This window comes from Cyanistes caeruleus, chromosome 4 (genome assembly GCF_971803275.1).
Source record: "Cyanistes caeruleus chromosome 4, bCyaCae1.hap1.1, whole genome shotgun sequence".
Lineage (NCBI taxonomy): Eukaryota > Metazoa > Chordata > Aves > Passeriformes > Paridae > Cyanistes > Cyanistes caeruleus.
The window spans coordinates 9,259,730-9,286,197 of NC_141704.1; the positions used below are offsets into that span (position 1 = coordinate 9,259,730).

The 26,468-nt window shown below is 35.2% G+C and overlaps 1 protein-coding gene across 1 annotated transcript in view; it reads left to right on the forward strand.

Annotated features, from left to right (window-relative positions):
- SEMA3E (semaphorin 3E) overlaps positions 1-26,468 on the forward strand; it is a 128,333-nt gene that overhangs the window by 69,935 nt on the left and 31,930 nt on the right. The window contains exons 3-5 of the mRNA XM_023919012.2: positions 5,402-5,461; positions 10,122-10,241; positions 25,138-25,231. Of these exons, the coding sequence (XP_023774780.2) occupies positions 5,402-5,461; positions 10,122-10,241; positions 25,138-25,231 (274 nt within the window). The remainder of the gene's footprint in view (positions 1-5,401; positions 5,462-10,121; positions 10,242-25,137; positions 25,232-26,468) is intronic.

The following is a 26,468-nucleotide window of genomic DNA, read 5'->3' on the forward strand; positions in this document are numbered from 1 at the left end:
AGTATATATGTGCAGGCAAGTTCCTGGGTTTTATTCTCTCTCTGGTAACCAGGATGAGTCACTGTCTGCAAAGAACTGTTTCATGAAGGTTTGGGCAGATTCATATTGGTCTTCATCTTCTGTGACCTAGAAAACAGTTTGTCTTATAATTCATAGTCATCCCTTTCTCAGCAATTTGGACTATGAATATGCTTTCTAAAAACCAAACTGAAACCCATTCCCAACTGGAGATTTATGCCCTTTGCTGTAAAATGACCAAATAATTCAGTTCCAGCTAGAATATTAGAAGTTATCCCAAAGAAAAACAACTAAATGCTGAGTGGACATAAAATGTTTTTGCATTGAGACCTGTTGACTGCCAAAGTAATCCAACATTTCCAAAAAACTTAACTTCTGATGCATATGAGGTATGTCCCCTATAAATCTGTATTTAATAGACTACATGTTTTCTTCAGGTTCAATTCTCTTCAGCTTTCAAATACACTGCAACACTATAAAGGGTAGATTATAGCTTTTTCATGTAAGTTAATGTCTGTCTATATAAATCTCTACCAAACTATTTTAAACACATTTTATCCTCACCAATTTTAATATACACTAAAAAAATATCTAAAAATTGGAGAAAAAAAGCCTTCAGGGAAAAATACTACTACTGTCATTCTTGCATTGGTGGGGAAATCCAGACATTTGGGTTGAGCTCTCAACTGTGGCTAAAACCTTCCATGTCCCCTTTGACAGGGAAAGACTCTCACTTCTCTATTTGTCAAATAATGTTTCTTTCATCTCTACTCTGCTCTTCGTATCTGTCATTTAATGCATGCAGAGTGTATTATATTCTTGCTTAGAGTATTTAACACATAATGCTATAATTTTTTGAAACAGTTACTTAGATGTCTTGTTTCTCTGTGAAGAATGCCCTAAGAGTAGGAAGAATGAGGGAGAATATGAAATGTGAGTATCAGTGTTTACAGAGAATTAGAGCCATATAAGCACTCAAAACCCTGTGCAAAGCCACAGCTTTGTAGGCACATTCCACTTAACCTTTACTTTCCCTAAGAGCTAATTCCCTTTGACACCATCTTTGGAATAAAACCTCATATTTGAGATTTGGTCCAAAGCCTTAAAGGCTTGTAGTGATCTAACAGACTGATAGAGAACTTTCTTTGGTATCTGGTGCCAAATGTGTTTTAAAAACCCTTGCAGTTCATTGGAATTGGTGCCGGAGAGGATCTTTGTTAACAGCAACTTGAGCCAGTGCCAGTAGCTCATCACCATTGGTCAAACAGCTCATAGAGAAGGGAGACCTTTGTTCCCACTTTTTGCCTCATGTTGGAGTAAAAATAAACTGCTCTTCTATTTGCCCACAAATTCCTTACAATAGCTTCTGCTTCAAGGGCCTTAGGAAGATCTGAGTCTGAATTGAAATCTTCCCACTCATGTAAATGGGCTTGTGCAGGCACATTTCAATTGTGCTGTTTCTCACCTAGCGTGAGATGGCTCCAGATTTGGTTTTATATCTCTGCTGTAATAAATTATAGAGATCTCATCATATATTTTGGCTCTAGTGGGGCTTTACTTTCCCTCCAGAGCTGGCTGAACACTAGTCTGCAAGAGCTTGTGTCTTCTTTGAACACTGTCTAGGAACGTGCAGAAATGCAAATTGAAATAAGAAGCATACAATTTAGTGAGTTTGATTAGCCAGTGGAATAACCTTCCAGGAGGGAAGGAGGCCCTGTATTTGTTGATAAATATATACAATATCCAGTCATCAGCAGATATTTTTAAAGAATTTGTGCTTCAGCCAAGTACAAGTTATCTGTTAATTAAGCAATATTTATTGACTTAAACTGGGGACAGGCTGGTTGAATTACTTAATTTCCCTGTCACAAATTAGAGTTCAGACTAGAACACACAGTAGTCTATTTTGTCCTGAAGTGCTAAAAAGCTCATATAATTTCTTGAAATCAGTTTTCATTATAGATACCGTCCTGTTTTTTAAGGCTAGTGGCTAAATGGAGAGGATGTTTAGAGACACTGTTTAACATTCCAGCTCCAGTTAAAGTTTTCCCCATAGCTGTACTGCCTAACAACTCCATTTTTTCCCATGATGAGTATATTTAAAAATATCTTTTCCCTTTACAGTGTTAAAATTACATCATACATATCTCAAGGATGGCAATACTGTGGTACAACAGGAGAAAACATCACTAAACGAACAGTTAAAAAATTTAATTCACAGTAATCTGAAGTGGTGAAAAATTTTGAAAAATTATGCTCAAGCCAATAGTTATGTCAAGACTGCAGCCTGGTGGAACGTATGCTAGTGTGATGCTAGCACAGTCTATATACCCAGGGAGATTTACAAAAATACTTATTGATAGCTTGTCAAATTATTGTAATCCCAGCAGAAAATCAATTACAAATTAAGGCTGGTAATTGTCACACCTCTAAAACATAAACATCAGGAAATGTAATACATGGCAGGTTAAACACTGCCATTGCCGCTGATTAATATCTGGATTTTCTTGCAGTGCAAACATACCCTTTGTTATGATAATTTGAAATTTGGTATTATATCTGACATGCAGAGATTTATTTAGTCTCAATTCTAAAATATTCCTGAAAAGACAAAAATCTTAATATTTATATTAAAGCTTAAGAGACTTGCAAGAGTTATGTGTTTTAAAAATAATTTCTGGATAGAAAAACTTCTTCAGGAGACATATATCTATTACTAGAGTTATTACTCAGACCCATGTACTTCAGGAAATGAACATGGATTTACCTTAGAAGTCAGTAATTTGCTATGAGCATCTAAGGTCAGTTCCTACACTGCTGAAAAATCTCTGAGTCTGCCCTTCTACTCCCCTCCTTTGAGACCCCAGCTGGAGTACAGTGTCCAGCTCTGGGTTCCTCCGTGTAAGAAAGATGTGAACCTGATAGAGCAGGTCCAGAAGAGGGCAACAAAAATGGTCAGAGGGCAGGAACATCTCTCATAAAGACAGGCTGTAAGAATTGACATTCAGCCTGAAGAAGAGAAAGCTCTGTAGTGACAGGACAAGAGACAGCGGTTTTAAATCTACAAGACTGTAGATTTAGATTAGATACTAGGAGCACCTTCTTAACTGTGAAAATGGTGAGACTCTGGAACAGTTTGCCCACAGAAGCTGTGAATGCTCCATCCCTGGAAGTGTTCAAGGTCAGGCTGGATGGGGCTTTGAGCAACATTATCTAGTGAAAGATGTCCCTGACTATAGTAGGTGGTTACACTAGCTGGTCTTTAAGGGTCCCTTCCCATCCAAACCATTCTGCAATTCCATGCTTTATTCTATTTTCCTGTGCCAAGGACCAAATTTATGTAGCTCCACTGCAGCTGCTTTTTGACATTCCAGATAAAGCAGGAGCATTAGGTTACCTCTTTGGCTTTTTTCTTTTAATTCTGTATATGTATTTAATTCCATACATCTTAAATGGAAAATGTACATATGAAGTATTTTCAACAGCCCTGGGACTAAGTCTCCAAATACAAAAATAATCACCTACACACATTATATGTAATATCAGGTTACAAAGTCAAGTGTTTTATTCCCTCTGTGGTTTCTCTGTTCCTAACACACCTACACCTGGTGTGGGCAAAAGCTCTCATTTTAGCCTGCTAGTTAGAACATGTCTTTGGGAAATGAAAACTGTGGCTTCATACTTATAGCCTTCAGAGATCACAGAGATCTCATAACTTCTAGGTGTTTTGGGTTATGTACAGGCTTAACCCAAGCTTCATTCAGTTCCTGGCTAGTGACTAAAATAAATGACTGTGGAGCCTGAGTTTTGCAATGAATGAACCAGGAATGGTCTGACCAGGATGACTGGATGAGTGCCTTCATGGGAGTTCAGCAGAGTCCAGGTACCTTTCAGCAATGTAGAGACTAGATGGGAGTCATGTCTGATCACTCATAGATGACATAAGACCACCTGACTGAAAACAGATGTTTTGATTAACTTGGATTTAGATGGTGTGAGACCTAAAAACTGCCAGGGCACTGCTGACTCATACTCAGCTTGTCACTGAGCAGGACCCCCAGGTCAGCAGCTGCTCTCCAGTCTCTCATTCCCTGATCCATACACAGAACTGGGGTTGTACTGTCCCAGGTGCAGAATGAACTTGCCCTTGTAAAACTTGATAGAGTTGGTGATTGCCCAGCCCTCTGATTTGTCCTGCTCTCTGCAGTGCCTTGGCCCTCAAGAGAGTCAACAGCTCCTCCCATTTTAGTGTCATTGGCAAATTTACTTAGGATTTCTCTGATTTCCACATCTAAGTCATTAATGAAGACACTAAAGAGAATTGGGTTTCTTACTTTCAGGCCCTAGGCATCTAGGAGTTTATAATTTATCCCCACTTGTCTTGTAATTAAGTTTTCTAATAATTTATCATTTTCTCAGATTAGAATTATTTCAGGAAAATGAAGATAATTCAATTAAAAAAAAAAAAAAAAAAAGAAGAAAAAAGCCTAGCAGAAGCATTTAATTTTAAGATGTTTTCCAGACAGAGAAAAAAAATTGTGATTGGATTATTGACAAAAATGTCATAATGATATCAGTTTTTTGATATTTACTTGGTTTCAGCCAAGCCTGATATCACTGATGTGAACATGTTTTTGTTTTCACTTTTAGATGTTGTAAGAAATTAAGTAATCATTCCAGTATGATCAGTCATTGTTTAATGCAGTTTTCCTCCAAATAAATTATGCATCTGGGATGAAACATAAATGTTATGCAGTAGGTAGCTGAAGAAAAACGCATTTGTGTAATTTGGCTTCACTCCTAGTAATTGACTGTGAAAGGCCGATCCTATTCCCATAAGGCGAATTTCTGACCCTTCTTAACTTCACTGTAAACCATTTTCCTTCCAAAGTGTCACTTCAGGCAGGAAATTAGTAGTTTGAAATTAATAACTATGTTGAAAACAACTGAGAGTTTAGCATAGATGTTTCTACTGAATTTGTATAAAATGCTCCATACATTAACTTCTTTAAGTTTTGTTTACTCCTAATAAGTTTGTTGTCCTACCCTAATCAAGACAGTTATGAAGAACTTTTCTCTCAGGGGAAGCAAGGCTCAGGTGGAACTCACTACAGTGTTTCAGTACTTAAGTGTTTAAATGGCATCTCAAAGAGGAAAGAGGCTCTGCCTTCTCAAGGAGCCAGGGATGTAGTGGAGTTTCTGCCAGTGGGGCATTTAAAGATGTCTAGGACAGAGTGATAGAAAATCTTTTGAGGTACCTTCCAACCTGGGCTGTTCTATGATTTTGTACTTCTGATCTGAGAATCTTTCACATGAGAAATAGTGGAAAAGCTGGATTACAATGATCAGACTGCAAATTAATTTTTTTTTTTTTTCCCCTCAGATCCATTGGCCTAGTACACCTCTGCAGGCAGAAGAATGCATAATTAAAGGAAGAGATGCTGTAAGTACCACTAATTGCAGATCAAATATACTGTAATTATACCCAGTGGCTGCTCCAAAACAAGGATTCAGACATCCCTAATTTAAGAGAGATTAAAGCATAGATATAAAATGTTGCAGGTTAAAAACATGTAACTACTGTGAACACATAAAATTATTATTTTAATTGCTCTTAAACCAGCTCATAAACAGGCAATGATCACATTTGATCACTTTCTTCTAATTCTTTTTCTGGTCCTATCAAAAGAAGGCATCTTAGTAATTCTCTTTTTACATTTCTATGTCCTTTTCTTTTTGTACACATGGATTATCTTCTTATTCACATTCCAGTTTGACTTTAAAATTAATTCTATAGAATACATTAAAAAACAGTTATTAATAATTATAAAATATGCTGTAATTTACACTGTCCTATAGATTTCATGTCCTATTAATAAAAATATTCTGTTTTAATGAACCTCAGAACTGTTCTGTTCTTGAGATTCAGTGCCCTGACTGTAATCATTTCCTAGGAAAAGACCTGAAAGCTCACTGACACACAGCAGTTGATATCATTGGCAGCACAGGATGAAAGTTCTTCTAGAGGGGAGTTCCCTTTAATTTTGCAGTGCACCAGGTTCATTATCTGCACCTCATAAACACACAGAGAGTGCACCTAATAAATCCCAGCTGATCACAGCTGAGAGAGCTCACACTGAACCAAGGGATCTGAAAATTATGATAGTTTTACATCAACAGTGACAGGAATGTAGGACATGGGAGGGGACATACAAGCCTGCCCCAGAAACACAGCAAACAGCAGCCTCAACAATAACCACCATATATTCCCAATAAATTAGGAATCTATAGAGATTTCTTCTGAATTAAAAGATTGAGAACTGTCCACATTAAGGCACTGTAATCAGATTAGAAAGTAGTAATAATAATAATAATAATAATAATAATAAAAATAAATAAATAAAACCCAAATCCTTCCCATTCACCTGGCCTAGAACTGATCCTTTTTGAAGATTCTTAGGAGTTCATTGTAGTTTTTCAGGTTACTTTTATATCCTTGATAATTTCAGGTAGCTTTGGTTGAAAATTATGGTTTTCTACAGTGACTGAACTTTATGGTCATATTAAATGAATCCCAAAACAAAATTATTTGGCCTTAATTTGATATAACTTCTCAGCATAGGCTGTTATTAGTTAAAGCTCTACCATTCTTCTTTCACCACTACATATTTTGTGATACTCTGACAGTATTTGTTTTGTTAAATAAATGCAGAAACAGGTACTGTTGTTTCAAAGCAAAGATAGCCCCCTCAGATTCATGTTTCCCTAAAAATAAAAACCTTTTTGCAATTCAGTTTGTTATTGTAAGTCCTCAAATTTGCATTGTATGAATGAATCTCATTTAAAGAGCTTCATGTGTTTCCCACATTTCTCTGCACCATGAAGCTTTGGTGTAACTATTTTTTTACAGAAAAAAAACCCCAGAACTTTTAAATAATCACAAGACTCTAGAAGCAGAGTCTTTAAGAAAAATGCATTAAAATTTTAAAAGCTGGAAATATTGTAATAGTAAAAAATATTCTGATCCTCGTGAGACTTAATTATGTATGGCTATGTGAACAAGTAACACTAATTAATATCAGGGAAACCTTAGTAATTTTCATCAGCATGCTCAGTATTCAGTAAGATAAGTTATTCAAACTGAAAGAAATCTAAATTAGAATCAAAAATCTTCCTATTTTTCTTTCCACCTTCCTTTATTTTTAGCCATGAACCAATATTAACTTAATAGCATAATATCTTAAAATCAGCATGGTGACAATTTTAATTTTTTAATGCTATTTTTCACACTACAATCTCTAGAAAAATAGTGTTCTATTTCAAACTTTTTTTGCTTATTTTCATGCTGTTTCTTTTTTTATTTTCTTTTGCAAAAGATGTATTACTCAAGGCATAATTATTAAGTAGAACAGATAATATTCTTATTATTATTATTCTGTAATATTATTCTTATTATTATTCTGTAATAAGCTTCTCAGCATTGAAATACTTCACATGTATTTTGCTGCCTCTTTCTATATAAATGAACAGGCCACTTTTACAAGCTTGTATAACCTTAAAAAGTTAACAGTTCATGTTGTAGCAGTAAAATGGCAAGTATTGTAGTCATAAACAGTTTCAGAGCTTGTAACAGACTTAATAGGACAGTTGAAAAAGGCTTGTCTTAACAACACATGCATACTCTTAAAATAAGGCCATGCTTTCCTCATTCAAGTGAAGGCAAGGAACAAAAATCCTTCAGCTGTCATCCAGTGTGCCAGGAATCACACCTGTTAGCCTGTGGTGAGAGAGTTTTCAATTACTCTGAATTACTTTATCAGAGTTGGAAATCATTCAGATATAGAAGTCAAATCCTGTGAGGAGGTGCCTCACTCCTCCACACTAAGAAGTTTCGGATGAATAAAATTCCACAGATCTATAAATACATCTATGGAGCATCCTAAAGACAAGCCAAGGATTTAATTAATTGATACAGCATTACGTCTTATTTCAATGTCCCCTTGGATGATGCATCTCTTCCCTGCACTGTGTATAGTACATTATTGGTAGGGTTATCAGCAATGCCTTTCTGCCTGACACTTCCCAGAACAGCACCTTTTATCATCTGTTTATAAGTTATCAAGTCTACTTGGAATTAGTTTTCTTCTATGTTTGGTATTTCCGCATCCTGAGGGTCTTTGGCAGAGTTTTTAAGGCAATCCTACAAAGGCACACAGCAGGAAAGAAAAAGAGTGTATATTTTTCCCATTTAAAAAGAATCTTAGATCCCTAAAATGATTTTGCCACAAAAGATCAAGAGCTGAAGGTGTATATGGATAAAAAAAGGAAACTATGCAGTAAAGAACAGACCACCACTGAGAGCGCACAGAGGGAATAAATCAGAAAGGTCATACTTGGAGGAGAGGGAGAACCATCAGCATCAGCACCCAGTGAAACATCTATTCAAAAACTTCATGGCATCATAAAATACCTAAGGGATAGCATTTAGCTACCACCAGTCAGCCAGCCTTTGGGAAATGGACATAGAAAGGCAACACCTCTGTCATTGAATGCTGATCCATACAAGGAGGATCACATGCTACTGATTTCAGCCTGTTTTTCTCTCAGTTTGCCTTACTTTGTTTTTATTTCCTTAAAAAAAAAAAAAAAAAAAGGAACAAATTATTTACAAATCAAGAAATTCCAAAAGTAAGATATTAAAAGATTGATTTGCCCTTTGTATATGCTTTATATTTAATTACATAACAGTTCTTCTGTAGCATGATATTAGCATGATATATCTTGAGGATGAACAGTTAAGGAGAATCAGGTAGCAAGGAAGATTTATTTCCTTTTTTACTTGCTGGAGCATTTAGAAGACTTACACTGAATGATTCAAGGATTTGAAGAAAGAAGAAAGATGGTTCCTTATTTTTGAACCTAATGTGGAGTTGCAAGTTTTGAGTTCTGCCCACGAATCCCTTACAGACTCCTCCTTTTTGACATTAAGTTCTTGCAGTTGGTTAATAACACGCAGGATTGTTCTCACACAAATACAGCAGTCCAGAAATAGAGAGTAGTCACCAGTGAAGAACTGGAAATTTTCAGAAAAGGAAATTCCTCCACTCTGTTTTACATGTTCAGGATTGTATTAATTGCCTTTTGGAGATGTCTGACCTACTTCACTGACTATTGAAAAAGCCTGGGAGAATTGCATAAATTACTTGTCTAAATGCCAAAACACCTAAAGTTAGCTCAGATTAATTCCATTTCAAATGTCTTAAACTTGACATGACTCTTGAACCTCAGGATTCTAAGTTGCAGAAATGTTGAACAATGAACTGAAATGAACAGTAGTTTTGCTCCACTCATAGGAACCATTGCAAAATGCCAAAAAACCAAATCTAAAACCACATCCCAGGAATCTCAAAATCAAGGGACACTTTTATCTCACTGTCTTAATTTCTAGTTTAGCACAGGAATAATGATCCCACATCTCAAAGGGGTGTTTGAAAATGTTTTAATTGTAATATTTATGGAGCTGCAAATACAATAATGAGTCCCAAAGTATTTCCCTGGTGGAAATGAATATTTCTTCTTCAAAGGGGTTTAAATAGTAGAAACAGACAAAGTATGCATAGATACAATATAACAAATATTGATTAACAATTAATTATTCAATAAATTAATGGTGCAATTAAAATTATATTTTTCTTGAGATAAAGTTTATTTAACTCTAGAGAGAAGATGTTTTCTGACCATTCACATCTTATGATCTGAAACTTATGTCTATGTCTTATCTATCCAATAATATGTATTAAAGCTCTATTCAGATTTGTAGACTGTCTCCACGACTAAAGAAGCACAAAAGTGTATTTTTATAATCAAGTAACTCCTAACTGGTTAAGCATCTAAAATCAAACATGATCAATCAGTGCTATAAAATTGCTTTTTTGATGTAAAAATGCACACCCATGAAACTGATGGCACAGTTATTTACATGAAATGAAATAGAATAGAAAGATTCAATATTAGAACATTGCCCACAGGCATTAAGATACTTTAAAAAAAAAAAAAAAAGTAAAAGCTAATATTTTCCTATGTTTATTTTTTATGTAAACTAGGATGAATGTGCAAATTACATCCGTGTCCTTCACCGATACAACAGGACCCATCTTCTGGCTTGTGGAACAGGAGCTTTTGATCCACTCTGTACTTTTATAAGAGCTGGACATCCATCAGAGGTAAGAAATTTATTTTACAGCAGTGATTCTTTTAGTCTAGATTCCAGCAAAGCCTCTGTGGTTAAAAATAAATATTTAAGTTCAGTAATTCACAGATCTTATATGACAGATATTTTCCCTGAGGAAATGTAATGCTGGACTATAATTTAGTGAACAGAAGAACTCACTAATATTTGAAAGTATATTATGGAGAATTATGCAAAGAATTCAAAAAACTTTTTCAGCTGAGGTCTTTTGGTGTGTTTTTTTATTGGATAAGCTGATATAGTATTTCTTAAGAAGAAAAAATATTTTTTGGGCAGAGCTTTAGCTAAATCTGTCTGGGTTTGCTGCTTTTTGTTGTTGTTTTTGTTGATTTTTAAAAAACTTAAATAATACATCATACAGCAAAATATATGTTAGTTTGATGGGAGATGGAATTTCTTAACAGTTCTTTGGTAAATTCAGCTTTTCATTGGTCTTGTTCAGCAAGTGCATGTAAGCTCCTTAATGATAATTACAGCTGAGTGAAACAGTACTGCAGAAGTCAATAAGAACATATCAATATTTTGAATATATTTCTTAGGCAAAAATAGAAATTTTCTGGACATCTCAGAAATTGGGATCCTTTTTGTCTCAGCTATATTAGAACAGGTTTTTTAAAGACTCAGCAAAAGTACCAATCTCTCATTTAAGATTAGTATGTAAAACTCCTTGGGCATCAAACCTTGGCTGCCAAAGGCACACATGATGAGAGCTTTGGGAACTGAACCAGGGATTCCTGGAAATGCACTTTGTGAGCTGGGACTTAATAGATGGAGATGATCTATAACCCAAAGATAAGATTGTTTTTTACTGGCAGGTGTCAGGAAGGTTTGCTGGTTGGTTTTTGTTTTGTTTGGTTGGTTCACTTGATGTCTCCTGGTGGAACTGAGCACTTGTCATGAAGCTGATGCTACAGAACTATCCAAGAGAATTCTTGCTTTCCCCTATGGCCAGGAGCTTGTTGTCTTGAATAAATATTAATTTCATATATAAAGTTTTTTTAAAGTGAACTCATGGAAATCAACTAAGGGATTTATTTCAGGCAAATGTTTTTGATTAACCTTTTCTGAGTAATGATGCATCCATTTGGCAAAACAGTTGGGAATAACATCACCAGAAGCAATCTCCAAGGACCAATCCATGCTTCATCTCCATCTGCTGTCAAAATGAGAAGCATCTCAGAAGTTAGGACTCCAGCACAGCACTTAGATTCAGAGTTGTATGAATTGCAGAAGTACACTGTCTTTTGAAATTAAGGAAGGAACTAGATAATAAGCAATGTTAAGGCAAATTTGCATGTCTTTTTTGTTCCTCTCATAAACCTCCTGCCAGGCTTCCCAGAAGAGTTTGAAGGAAGCAATGGCTGTATATGTAGGAACACTATTTTAGAAAGCATAAACAACAGACTAATAAAAATAGAAGCCAACCAAAAAAAAACGTGAAACATGATATAAATAAGACTGTGTGGCCCATGATCATCCCCTTATCTGTCACTGTCCTTCCTTCCCTTATTTTTGTTTATTATTCTCCCTTGTCACACTGAAGTTCTAAAATTTTACCCACACTGAAATCATGGGAAAATTTCCCTTTTTTTTGGGTTGTGTAGACCAACAGGAAATATATTTTCTACACTCTTAGCTATTCTGTTTCCTGTTATCTGAAAAAGGTGCCATTTATATAGCAGGTTAAAAATAACACATGGTATGTGGTTGAGTGGGCAAATTGTAATCTTGCTTTCTGTGAGTGATAAAGACATGGTGTAACTGTAGGAAGTGAAAGGACAGGATCCTTCTGCAGAAAACTGCAGTTCAGTCTCTGCTGATCTCTCTGGTCAGAGTATCCTCTTCCAAAAACATCCAATTACTGTCCCCTTTACTGTCCCCTCTTTCTTCCAGCTCATCTCTCTGCCATTTTCTCACTGTCTGACTGTCATGGAAGGGACAGTAGCAAATGAAACAGTGTTTAAAATATGGTGTATATCTCTTTACACCTCCTCATGTCTGAGTAGAACAAGGCATGTATGAGGCTCATATATATTTGACCAATGGCACTTCTCAGACATGCTGAGGTGTCAGGTGTGAGATGTAGGAAAGGAGGGGGTCCTTTTTGACAAACCTCTGGGTATCCAGATACAAAACTAATGCAGCATATGAAGGTAGATTCACACTTGCATATGGAACAATAAATCAGCAGTATCAGCACAGAAAATACTTGCTCTGTGGTCAGGCACCTTAACTAGGAGTTTCAATTTGTGCTCCCTGAGCTGATGGAAGGATATGATCCTCCCAGTAAAAACTGCAGTGTTCTTAAGTTATTAACAGTATATAAATGTAAACTAGAGATGATTTTAGAGAGGCATTTAAGCATAATAAATTTAAGCTTGATTAATAATAATTAAGCATGACAGAATAGAAGGACTGTATCTTCTGCAACGTTGCCTTTTCCCATTTACTGAGCAGGCCAAAGAGGAACCTGTTAGAACTTGAACATCCAGTTAAGGCTCTGGATCTTGGTGTTCACTAGTCCCATGTTGCAGGGACATTTATTTTGTAGTTGGCTTCCAAAAAAATTTGCATAGTCATCCATTTATGGATGATAAAGATGGATGATTAGACATTTTGTAAGGAAATGAAGCATTGCTTCTTTTCCTTTGAGCAGTGAAAATTTCCCAAAGCCATGATCACAAGCATACTGTAAGGCAAGTGATCTGGCATGGCTTTGTGAGGTGCAGTATAGTTTGTGAAAAGGAGCATTCTGCCTCCTGTATAAAATCTTACATACTTATACAACCACAAATTCATCTTTTCATATCAAAACCAGGTCTGAGTTGTGTCTTGCAGAACACGGAGCTCTTGTCAGCAAATCTTGAAGCCAAAGGGAGATTTCCAAAAGTAGGCAGAATTTGATTGTTTCATTGGCAGATCATTATACCATGGAACTGCCTTAAAAACAGAATGTTTAATGCTCTTGAAAAACAGAGCAATAATGTCCATTCCCCATCCATTCTCTGTAGAAGGTATTAATCTTACTGTGTAGTGATTGAAATGTACTTTGAAATCTTTCACATGGACATTGTGCTATGATACATTACAGCTTCTTTTGTGCTTTCTGTGGTTATAGAAATTTAATTATACCATGCATTTTGTCTTAATATGTTGATCAAAAATCAACAAGAAATAAGTATTGGTTTTATTTAATTCTACAAACTTGTGTTGTACCACCAGAGCATAACTAAATATATTTTTCTAAGTCAAATTACTTATAAATTCTATTATGCACTATATAGCCATTTGAAAGATTAAATATAAAATGGTTTACTGCATTCTATTCCAATATTGGTTTAATTGATCTCACTTTGGGATTCCAGGCTGTTCAGTTTCATAAAGCTGTTGTCAGTTATTATATTTCTAAAAATATATACATATAGTTACTGCTAGCAGCTTTTTATCTTTTTCTGTTTCTAATTACTTTGATCAATGTTGCTTTTCCAAATTTAAACATTTCAGCAAAATACCCAATTTTTTCTGCCATTTAGAAATAAGTCACAAATTAGGAAAAATAGGAGTGCTGACTTTGCAGACAGAACAACTACTGGTGTTTGCAACAGAACATATTACAAAGTCTTGTCCAAGAAAACAAGCAAGTTAAATGCCAGCCAGTAAGTGAGTTCATTATCTCTGACTTCAGGAAATGTTTCCAAATGTCAAAAATCAGTGCAGGTCAGAAACGATTGAGTTCTTCCAGGGTTTTTTTGTATTTCATCCAGAAATGAAGGCAAATTCATTAAAATAAACATTTTTCCCAAAGAGAGCAAGAGTCAAAGATCCTGCACCCCAAATTTCTCACGAGGAAATGCATATGCACATCCATGTACTCTGAGAGAGAAAATATGAGATAAATCTGCAAACCAGATATAGATGATGAAGAAAAGTTCAGAAAAAAACCACCTTATTTTGCTTTGATTCTACCAAATTGAAATTTGTCTCTCTTGTTGACTTTGATGCCAGCAGGGCAGAGAAGGGGGGAAGTACCTGCATTTAGAATTTTCCTTTTGCATCTATATAAACTTCTCAGTTTTGTCAGCAGGTGACAAGTGCTGAAAGAAGTGCTTTCTGTCTCAGTCTATGTTTTGCCACATCTAGCTGCTAGTAAAAGAGTACTCCAGCACTGTTCTGTATAGCTCAAAATTCCCTGAGTGAGTTTTAATGAACCTTAGATAAATCAAAGGATCAATCTGCAGTCAGGTAATGATTTTATCTTTATGAGTTATCTATTCAGTAGAGGAACAGGTCGTAGGGGTGCTCTGGAGGCCTTCCAATGATCCAGATTACCTTATTCACTAACTCACAAAGCACCTTTAACAAATCCACATGGGAGTTTCACCAAAAAATTCAGCTAAAAAATTGCTCTGCCTCCATAGGACCTGTGACTTTAGTAGAAATTCCAAAAGAAAACAACGTGCAGAAACAATATCCCAAGTTTTTGCATGCTACATGGGGACAAGAAAGAGCTGATACCTGGAGAGTAAGGCATCTCTGCTTGACAAAACCTGTTGAGGGAATTAAATTTATGGGAAAGAAAAAAATGTGAAGAATTTTTCCTCCATAACACGCTGTAAATTTTTAATATATACATGTAGCTGGCAGGGTGCCATTTTCAGTGCTTCATTTAACTCAGTAAACTGCCTACAGCTGTATTTCTCCACTTCAGAGCGCTGATCAACGAAGTCACCCTTTCCACAAAATGCACTGGTGGTTTTTGGGATTCTCCTCTAGGTGTTCCTAATCTGATGTATTCCTTATTATACTATTTGCTCTTCAATTAGCCAAGTATGATTTTGCTTATCAGGGAAGACCAGCTCTAAATTCTAAGTCTTTAGTCATGTTAGAGAGGACTTGCCTTTAGTAAGCAGCAGGTGCATGTTTTTTTGCTTGGAGGACAATTCAATCAAATTGGAACCTTTTCTTTCTGATCTACATCGCCTTTCACATTTTTTGGAGTGTGGAGAAGGACACTTCTTTTTCTATATGTTCTGTGGCTCAATGCAAAACCAAAACAAGGTTCAATTGTGCAATAAGCTTTTTGTTTACTCCTCTACACCAACCAAATGTAGGCAACATGAGCTCCTCAGCTCTTGCTTTAACAAACCAGAGTGAATTCACATGACAGTCACGAGAGAATGTGCCAGTCATATCTCAGCTTAACTTTTACATGACTCAATTCTTCTCCCCTTGACCAGCATGTGGTAATGTCGTCATTCTTCCAGCTTTGTTAAGAAGCAAAATTGTAGACATATTTATATCTATTATTTTACAATAATAAAACTGTTTCTGACGTATTTTTATAATCAAAACAAGCAATGACTTGCCAATTTGCTCCCTCTCCATGCTTGTTCCTATTACCTCATCTCCACACTGTTTTCAGAGGATTAAGGAGGAAGAACATCTGGTTTCACTGACCAAATAGAAGTGGGTGTTGGTTGGTTCTTCATTAGATAGAATGTGTGACAAATTCTTGCCCTGAAAATATTTGCTTAGAGACATAGTGTTCTTCTGAATGGGTGAAAAGCCCCCATTTGGAGCACCATCCACTACATAGATATGAGGTTCTGCCAAGTGGGCAACATGTGGCATAAAATCTTTTACCAGAGGGCTTCATTTACATCCTGTGGTCTGCATGCCCACACCACAGACTTCCAGATTGCACCAAAGCATCCATACATCCCACACTTCATTTAGATTAAAACATTTCATGTTCTGGAAGTTGAATATTCATACATTTCAAGAGAGGTTAAAACAGTACCTAACTCAGAAAATTAAATACATGAAGACAACTTGTATGCTCACAGCAAACAAAGGTGCTGTGCTGCAAAAGGGAAAAAGGGGTAACACCACTATTTCTCTGCCCTAAATATTAGCTGTTCTAATATTTAATTACTTTTAGTGTTAGGAAATAGCCACTTATTCATGGTTAAGTTTTTCTGACTTCAGCTTCCTGTCATTGAACTGTGATATGCCTTTAATAGAAGAGTTGAAAAGGCTCCCACTATCTTTTTCACATCTTTTCCTCATGTAAGTACCTATGCACAAAGATCAAGCAACCTATTCACTTTTTTTGATAAGCTGAGTAAATACAACTCATTAAACCTCCTATCACCAGGATTCTTCAATCTTATTTGTGTCCTTCCTATGAACTCTGTGCAGTATTTTCACATCTTCTGGAAGTGAGGACACTAGAATTACACATGCTAGTCCATGGTGTGTGTACAGGCAAGGTCACTGCCCCACCTCTGTTTGAAATTCCTCTTTCATGGACTCAAGTGCTGAGTTCTTGGCACGACATCTCAGTGAGAAATCTCTTTTTAGTGGTTTGCACTTGACCCACAGTTCTTCTCTTGAACACAAAGTTATCCCAGCTTACACACTTTGCTGAGGCATCTAATTATCAGTATTGTAAGGTAAATGAGGAGATTGCTGGTGTTGCCTGTCAGTGTCAGCTTTAACAAGATATCTGGGATATCCAAGATCCTAAATGAGGCACCTCAGTCGAATACATGAAAGTAGTCTGAAGAAGGACCATCTTCTAGGGTGTTCTGATGGACTTCAGATACAAACTCTGTTCCCTATGCCAAGATGCAACACTTTGGATATGGTTGTATTAAAAATCTACTTACAAGCTTCTGACCTTTAACTCAGTACTCCAAGCAGTCCATAACCTGAGCTCTCATTTACTTTTTCTTACTTTGGCCTCCTCAGTACTTTTGTAAACTTTACTAGGAAAGAAATAATATGATTGCTTAAATAACTGCTAAATTATGAAGTCATTTTTCTCACAAGAATAAAATTTAGGGAAAACTTCAGTAAAAGAGGATTCATGAATGTTATACCTCGTAAGAACTGTACTTTGATATATGCCAACTGTTTGTATTTCTTAACAATTCTACAATGCACATTGTTTATCAAATACATATGTACTTAGTGAAATGATCTGGAGAAAGTCTTGTATTCTGTAACAGCACAGTTGTTCTTATCAGTCATTCTTACATTTATAACAGACAACAGGTTTTTGACAGTGTCCTCTATCCATAAAATGAGGTGAATGACATTCATTACTTTTGAATATTGTCCAAATGTGGCCATACATGAAGTGTAAGTTCAGTTTGGGGGATTGGTAGAGTATGTGAATTGATCAGCCATATGAAGTGAATTTTCCATCGTGTTAGACCTGCCCTTTGCAAGATTAAACACAGATGGTCCAGAATGAATGAGAATGAACCCATACAGAGGAATAATAGTGTTATCCTGTAGAGAAAGAAATCTTCCACCTGTGTGGTAATTTGATGGGGGTAACTGAAATGTTCCAACTCTCATTATAATGATTTTAAATTCTGCCATATTTATTTATGTGAGAAAGTATTTTTCTAAGTGACAGCACCTGTTGAAGTCTATATCATTGTTTGAAAAGTAGACTTATTAATCAATAAGGTTTTAGTAATCAGAATTTAAAAAAAGAAAAAAGAATAGTTTAGTTAATGCTTTTGCATTATAAGACGCACCCTTAGTATTGTATAATCCTCCTGTGATATATGACTGATATTTTTCTTATTTGACTGATATCTATATAGGAAAAAATGAGATTAGATTAAAAAGTAAAAAGAAGTGCTGCTAGCAATTTATCTGTGTCTTGGGGACACAATGGATCCACTCCTCTGCCCTTTTTTTCCAGAATGGCCATGAACATCCCCAGCTGAAGCTCTGCAAAAGTGCTGTTGGCTGTCTAAGGCTCCACACATGGAGACAGACAGAACAGGGTATCTGAGTCCTTCTGAAATCCATTCCCAGTTTAGTGTAGCTGTTCTTTCTATGTCCAACACATCTCTTTCCTCCTTTCCTCATCAATACCTAGGTAGAAGTTCAAACCTTAGAGCTGCATCCTTCCTTTAAAATTTTTTTCATGACCTTTCTCCCCAGTTGTTATGATAGCAATCATTAGATTAGGTCATTAGAGAGGGTTTTATTTGGTATTTGCTCTGATATGACTCTCACAATCTCAGCACAAGTTTAGCCTGTCAAAATCATGGAAGAGGAAAAGCCTTGGTTAGCGAGGCTCTGTGTAAAGACTCTGCTCTTCCCCACGGAAATCCCTTCACTTTTTTATAGCAGTTGTGGACTGTCTTTACCTTCTCTTTTGCTTGGTTACAAGACTATATCACAATATACTGCTACTCAAACATTTTAATTCTGGAGAGCCTTTATGTGGTCCCTGGAACTTTCATATATATTAACTATCACATTAGTGCAATATAATTGGAAGTTCTAATGGCTCTATTCTTTGCCATAAGACCCCTAATGAATTCATGTGACCAGTTCAAGGTGGCACAAAGGTGTCCCCTCTAAAATTCTGACCAAAGCAAACACTGCTACTGAAATACTGTGAGCTGCTAAGGATAAATGCCTCTGATTTCTATGTGCAGTGTGGTGGGATCTTTTTTTTTTTTTTTTTGCTTTTGCCAGATTTTTTTCACATTCATTAAGTCAGGAAAATATATTATTTCTGTCACTTTAGGCCAGATATTTTGACACAAGTCACAAATTGCTAATCCTTTTGCAAACTCAGACAGCAGTCTGACATAGCTCCAGATTTTAAACACATTTTCAGATTGGAGCCCAATGTGTCTTAATCATTTAACTGTGGAATAAAATGCACAGACCTGAAAAATGCATCTGAATTTTTAGGGAGGATTTAATGTCTATAATATTTTATGCACATTCATCCCATAGGGCGATTGATCTTTTCAGTATGTCAGTGGATAGTAAAGAGGATTGAAAACAGATCCTCAGAAGAAATACTACCTCCCAAATAATCTTAATTATGTCAAATAGCAGAGACCTGACTATTGCAGACAGTTTTTGAGGACTCTATTCCTAATATTGTGTTCCCATTTGGCTTGGAAAATAAAGTTGATTGAATGCTGAAAATATAATTTTAAAAGTTAGTAATCCTCTGACAATAAGAAGAGATATTCTGCCAGTGCTTAAATCTTTTGGATAATTAATGTTTGGATTATTTAAAGAAGATATTACATGAAAACTTCTTTCCCTGTTGGAGCATCCTTGTCTTGCCCACCTACATACCTGCATGCCCATTTTATGGTGACTTAAATAGGGCAGTGTGTTGCAATAGGAACTTACTAGTATTATTGTAAGTATTTGGAGGATAGGTTCCTTTATATAAACTCAATTATATTCCACTGTGTTTAGATTTTTAATTTTTCAATGAATTTGTTTGCCTTGTAGCAATTAGACACCTAGCTAATATTTGGGACTATATTTTTCTAATATATATAATCTGGCTAATGCTGATGCAAATTTTTCTTAGCAATAGAATTTAGTCTGCTTAATTACAAAGGGCTAAATAATAAGAGACACCTTTTCAGGCCTGACCCAGTAAGTTATTTTATGCTGCTATACAAGAAAAACTATTTTCCTGTAGATCACTTTTACCATGTGCCATCTAGAAGAGACAAGTGTACAGATTAAGGCAGGTCATGGAGTTGAATGTTCATTTTGGAGACTTATATTTGAATTATATTTTCTGCTGATTTACAGACATGTTCTGTGATTTTTCAGCTTTTTTTTTTTTTTTAAGGGGGAAAAGTCAAGGTTCATCCTTCCTAAAGGAAGCCTCTGCACAGTGTATTCAGTGTGTTTTTCTATGTTGAAATAAAAATGTAAGGATAAGTATGAAAGAAAGAGAAAAGAAGTGAAAAATACTATTTTGAGAATATACAGAACAAAAGAATATTTGGGAAAAAAATAAATTTATATGTGAATTTATACTAAAACCATTACAGTGCCAAAGAGAATGGAAATCAAGATGAGGTTTGTAAAGCATTTCACTGGTGTAACTGGATTTTTTTTCTTATGTGAGTGATTGAATACTGGGTGAATGCATAGAAATTTTTTGATCATGACAAAAAGTAAAGTGCAGTGTAAACTCCCATTTTTGATAGTTTAAGACTTACTTGAATTTAAAAATAGTGCAACATATATGATACTGGCACCATGTGGCTTTATTAAGAATTTTAAAACAACATTTTTCATAGCTTTGCATGAGCAGTGCACCTCTATTTTATGCTTTCCCTTTCAATTCACTTTGCATATGAGCCCTCCTTTTTCTAGTTCTCTTCAAAAAAGTATAAACTACACGACACCTAGAAATGGAATGCAACAAACAGCTCTTGCATGTAAAATCATTCTTCCTAAGCTGAAGAACTGTGACATCATTAAAGCTCAGAAAGAATTTTCTCCAGTGCTTTAGAGCAGTAGTGAATAGTATGGGCAGTGTTTAAAAATATACTTACAGAAATCTGCAGAGACTTTCCCCATTGTACTCCAAATATGATTTAATATCCGGCAAGATGGACAATATGGACTTGTTAGGAAAAAAAAAGGAAAAAACAAATCAAAACATCCACACTCCAGAAAAAAACCCACCAAAAAATCTACCAACCACAAAACTGCACAGGCCTCCATTAGAGCAGACCATGTCAGTACTGTTGCAACAAATGCTTACACAGTTAAGGGTGTAATTAAAGGTTATGAAATTATCTCAATCTCCTTTAAAAAATGCCAGTATGATATGTTTTACTTTTTTTGTTACATGGAAAATAATAAAATTTAAAGTGAAATAACCAAAGCACTAGAAATTCTTTCAGAAAATCAAATTATTTTTCTCTCATAAAAATAATATCTTAGGAAAACACAACTAAAACCTCTGTATTTTTAAGTCCCTGGTTTAGTGAAAAGATACAGCTATTGTATTAATCTTCAGAATAGGCTTAGGTACTTTGCTGAACAGGAATGGGAGTAAGCATATGTTTTAAATTAATCACATGCATAAGTGTTGTCTTGACCCAGAGCAAAGCAGCACTTGGCATTAGTGAAAGCAATTTTCTGCAACAAAAGTTAAATTCAGTCTTTAAATTTTAATGCCTCTGATTGACCTTTTCTTTCGCTATTGTTTTTATCCTACATTATTCTTCATTGTCTAAAATTATCAATTCATATCAAGTTAATGGCAAAATTCTTGATGCTTTGAAAATACCTTCTATTTCTTTGAAAGAATGTTATTAAAATAATAACATTAGTTGAAAGTTTATTATGTTTCCTGAGTTACTGGTATCATAAATCAAACCCAGAAGCCCATTTCTTTTCCCAAGCTTCATGTAGAGACACGTAATTCCAGCCCTCCATATGTGCTTTTGCAAAGTTTTTACCCTAACCACTGAAAAATTCCCATAAAATAAATTGTGATGTTGAATTGATGGGCTGTTTAATCTGTGAGGAAACTGTCTGTTTTACTCTGACATTTCTCAAGGGATTTCAATGTCAAAAAATGCAAGGAGGGTTAGAATTATGGAATTAGCCTTGAAAGCTGATTATTAATGTGTAACGCTTATTTTATTTAAACCTGCATCCCAAGGAAGCTGACACATCTTACACCTGAACTTCAAATACTTGCCCCAGTGATAAGAATAACTTATTGCAACCATGGAATATTTGGCATGCTGTCCTAAAAGCTGAAGGTGAAAATCTCTCTTGGAGGAGTCATTGCTTACATTTTCAGCAACTTTTCAGACAGTTACATGTGTCTGCAAGCATTTATGAGATACACATCCTGCTTTATATCAAAACTAGTGACCTCCTCTTAAAAATTCCACCAAATTGCACTGAAATCAAATTTTTTTGTCTACCCCCAGTGTTAATACTAAATTATATATTTAAGCTACAATCCTTATTCATAAATTCCAGTCAATGAATGGATACTATGCATATTGTTTAGCATTTTCATCCAGCAGTCATATACGTAGCTGTTTTAATCTCTTTCATGTTATGAATGTTAAAAGAGATGGGTTTGTCTTTACTGTTGATTTCATTCTGGTTCTCAGGGAAATGATTAACTACATTAGTAGTTAGCTACTTACATCAGTTAATTATATTTTTCATTGTGCTGGTACAATTTTGTGTACAATGATGAAAAGTTCTTCCACATCATCCAGAAGAGTTCTTCTACTGGCCACATCTCCCTGCTGTGAGTACCAGTGGCATTTTACCAGGGCAAGACCAAATTATGAAGTGTGTTTTATGATGATCTGGTGGCACCATGTCTCCTCCAACATCAGAAAAACTTCCAGTTTCTATTCCCTAAGCAAGAGAGAATGTGAGCCACAACCTATAAACCAGGAAGTATGAATAATACAACTTCTTCAAGTATGGTTTCAAAACAAAACAAAGATATTCCCACACATGATCACTTCACCTGAGGATGTTTTTTTCTGTAATCTGTTTTAATTTATTACTTCTCCCTTGCATGGATACATCCTTTTTTTTTCCTTTTTATTGTTCAGAAAAGTAAACAGAAAGCATGAAGACCAGAATAATCTATCAATTTTTAACTCTTGGTTTGTCTCTCCATTTATTTCTAAATCTTTATTGAACCAATTAACCGACAAATAGTTTAGTTGAGATCCCAGAGGAGAAATTCCATCAGAAACTTTATTTGAAATACCCAACTAGAGAATATATAACTTCAGACAACTTTTAAAATATTTCCTTTACATCAGATTTTATGCCATTATGACTTCCAAGTACTTTTTCATTACTTCAGAAAGATTTTCTTTTCCTTCTTGAGTTCACCTCTGTCTTCTTTTATCCACTGTTGACTCAAAATGTTACAGTATTTAGTTTTGAAAAATACATGGTATGTGATGTTTGAAAAGTATGGAGTGGGACTGGGATTTCCACACACAGGGAAATATTTCTTCACTGTTTGACTTTTACCCAACAGCAGAGGGGGAATAGTTACCACTGATGTGCATTTGTTGCTGATACAGCATAAAACAATATTCCTGCACATCAGTCTCTACCCAAGACAGTTATTTTCTGCTACATCAGCTTTAACAGCCAGGCACGAATATACCAGGGTTAGGCCAACAAAGGAGCTTCTGGAGAGGTGAGATTATGAATGAACACTTTGTTGCTTCATGAGTTTTAGGTCCATTACCTAAAATTTGTATGTTTTTTTCCCTTTTTTATTTTATTTTACAACTTTTTCACCACAAGTACACATGAAACAGATATCCTCTTTTTGCAAGACTGCATTCTAAGTTGTGTCCCATTTTTTATAGTTCCCTAACTACTGGGAATATTTCTTTTTGACCAGAAGTTGCAACAAAATGACATGTATGATTTAGGCAGTTGAGAGTGGAAGACAGGTACATCAGCTTGTCTGATCTGGGGCTTTGAAGTCACTGGGCTTATGACAAATTCAAGATTAACTGTTTTAAATTAAACACACATAAAGATTCAATTATTTGTCAGTTAGTAACTAAGAGCTCTACAACTTTTAACTCTCATATTTTTTTTCTTTCTGTCCTTTAAAAGTTATTATTATTATTATTATTATTATTATCATCATCATCATCATCATCATCATCATCATCATCATCATCATTGTCTTTCCAGTTTTCCACCTTCTACTTTTTTGGTGATAGTCTTTTTAGGCTGATTTTTTTTGCAGGAGAGCTTAACTGTCATGAAGCCACCTGAAGAGGACATAAATTTAGTTTCTGGGGCAACTGCACTTGCTTGAGAATTTTGTATGTTGTAGCTTTTTTCTGTGCTAGTATTAAATTAGTCTAATAAATATGTGAAAAGTCCAGTCTAATAAAACCTGATTTTTGTCACTAAAAAGTCCCTTGGACATTCTTCATAATGTGTTCTGTAATTGAGAGACAGGCAAATACTTCTCAGATTCTGGGGGATTTGGTTTCCTTTTGCATGTAATTTTATGCCTCCCAAAATATTTGCCTCATGCATTAGGAACATGAACCTGAGATTCAGTTTAATTAACAGGTACATTACATTTATCCAATATATTGATATAATCTGCATTTCAGTGGACTTTTGAGTAAACCTTTACTCAGAACTCAAACTACTAAATTATCAAAATATTTGCTAGTTGCACACTTGATGGCTGTGTGGCATATTTTTTTGTCAAGCTTTCATAGCTTTCTATCTATTTGCCCTTTTATTCTCCCAAGTCTCTGTGTTTTGTGGCATGCTGTTCTGTTAATATCCAAATTAAAAATATTGTGATCTCACTTGATATTTTAATCAGACATTAATGGGCTTTTCTGTGAAAGCTGAGACAAACGTACCACTGCAAATGAAAATTTAAATTGTAAATTCTTTCTCAGTCTTTACAGCCTTATACAGACAAATTAAACCAAGTTGCCAATATTTTTTTATAATGATATTCTGTTAAATCCACTGAAGAAATCAAATCTGCTCTGAAAACCATGACTAGGGATTCATTCCTAAGCATACTTCTATGAAGAAGATATATAAACATCTCAAAGGTATGAAGAGAAGATAACGCAGTCTAATATATTTAACAACTACTGGAAAAAAAAAAAATTGCTTAAAGGGGGAAAACACATTCCATGGTGAGATATCTATTTAATGTTTAGATAATTTGGAGAAAAGATAGAGGAATCTTTCCTCCCTACTCCCACAGAAATGAAATAAGTGCAATTTTATTGTGCTTCTTTCACTGATTTTCACTTTTGACTTTATTGCTAACTGATTCTTTTTGGGCAGTACACACAGAAAGGTGATTTGTAGAAACCCAGAGAATTTTTGCTAGTACATCAGTGAGCAACAGAAATTGTGTTTTCTCCCTAGTGAAGTCAATCCTCTACAAAGGTGTAACAAAGTTAAAGCTTGTCTCTAAAGACTGTGTTTCCTTGCCTGTAGGGTTTATGGTGTTCTCTGTAACTCTGTAATTTCTTTTATTTTTTTTTTTTAAGGATCATCTGTTTCAACTGGAATCGCACAAATTTGAGAGAGGACGAGGCAGGTGCCCTTTTGACCCCAGTTCTTCCTTCACCTCCATCTTAATTGGTAATGATCTTTATGTCACAAGCTTCACAGTCCTGTCAATCTGTCATTCTGAGTCTCTTTTTCAGCACACCAAAGTGTTGTCAGCCTTCCATTGCAATCTTCCACATGTCAGACTTAATCCTCATGGTGCTGCCCACATTAATATTACATTCCAGGCAGCATTAACCACAGCAAGGGTGTCTCACTAAAGTGACATGCTGAATGACATGTGCCATGCAATTATTGTTGGGTAATTATGGAAATAATAATTTCCTGCTTTCCTTAAAAGCAAAGAAGCATGACTGGTTTAGTCATTTACACCACTTTTGTTTTCATCTACTGAGATTAATCTGAGCAACAAACACCCTGAAAAAATGTCAGTTTAAATGTTTTTATATCAAGCTTTATTGATTGTATAATTTACCAGTTTTGAGATTTTTTTTTCATTTCAATGCTGCTTTCTAACAAAATTATCGCAAACTAGTTATTTGATGTTAGAAGAGTTGATTTTATACTCAAAATATATAAAAATAGAATTCAAGTCCTGCCATGCCAGGAAGCTGTGCTGAGCTAGTGCTCCTCTGTGCCTCGCTGGGAAGTGTATCACTATAGGACTGGGATTTTTGAAGCTGTGATATAGCAAACCATATGGGCTTTCCTCAAAAATGTTTCTTAAAACATTTTGTGAGATGAAGCAAAGACAGTCTTGGCACTATTGCCTAACTGTACATTGACTAAAAATAGCCTGGAACAGCAGGTAAATGGTAAAAGCTAGATGGAGTTAGGGAGTAGCACAGTGATTTCTGGGTTTAGAAAACATAAACAAAAACAGTGTTCAAAAGAGATTTAGATTAAAAGAAAAAGCTAAAAAAAGAAATTAAATATTAAATAAATTTTCTATTTTTCAGGCATAAAAACAGGATTTTAGGGCCTTTCTGATGCTTACATTTGTCTCTACATCCTAAAATCAGACAACTAAATTCTCTGATTAACTTCAATGGTATGGCTCATTCATGGTGGTGATGAATTATTGGTCATGAGTGATGGTTGTATTTCTACATGTTAGTTTTATTTGTCTCTTTACATTGACAAATTAATTAAAGGAAGAATCTTCGGCGGTAATGACAAATTTTTCACATTGCAGCAGTTCATCAAAATATTCTTCATTTTCATTAAAAAAACCATTAATTAGAGCTCTAATTCTTAAGTTAGTGAGTTAAGAAGTCATAGGAAATCAGAAAAACATACTGTATTTTGC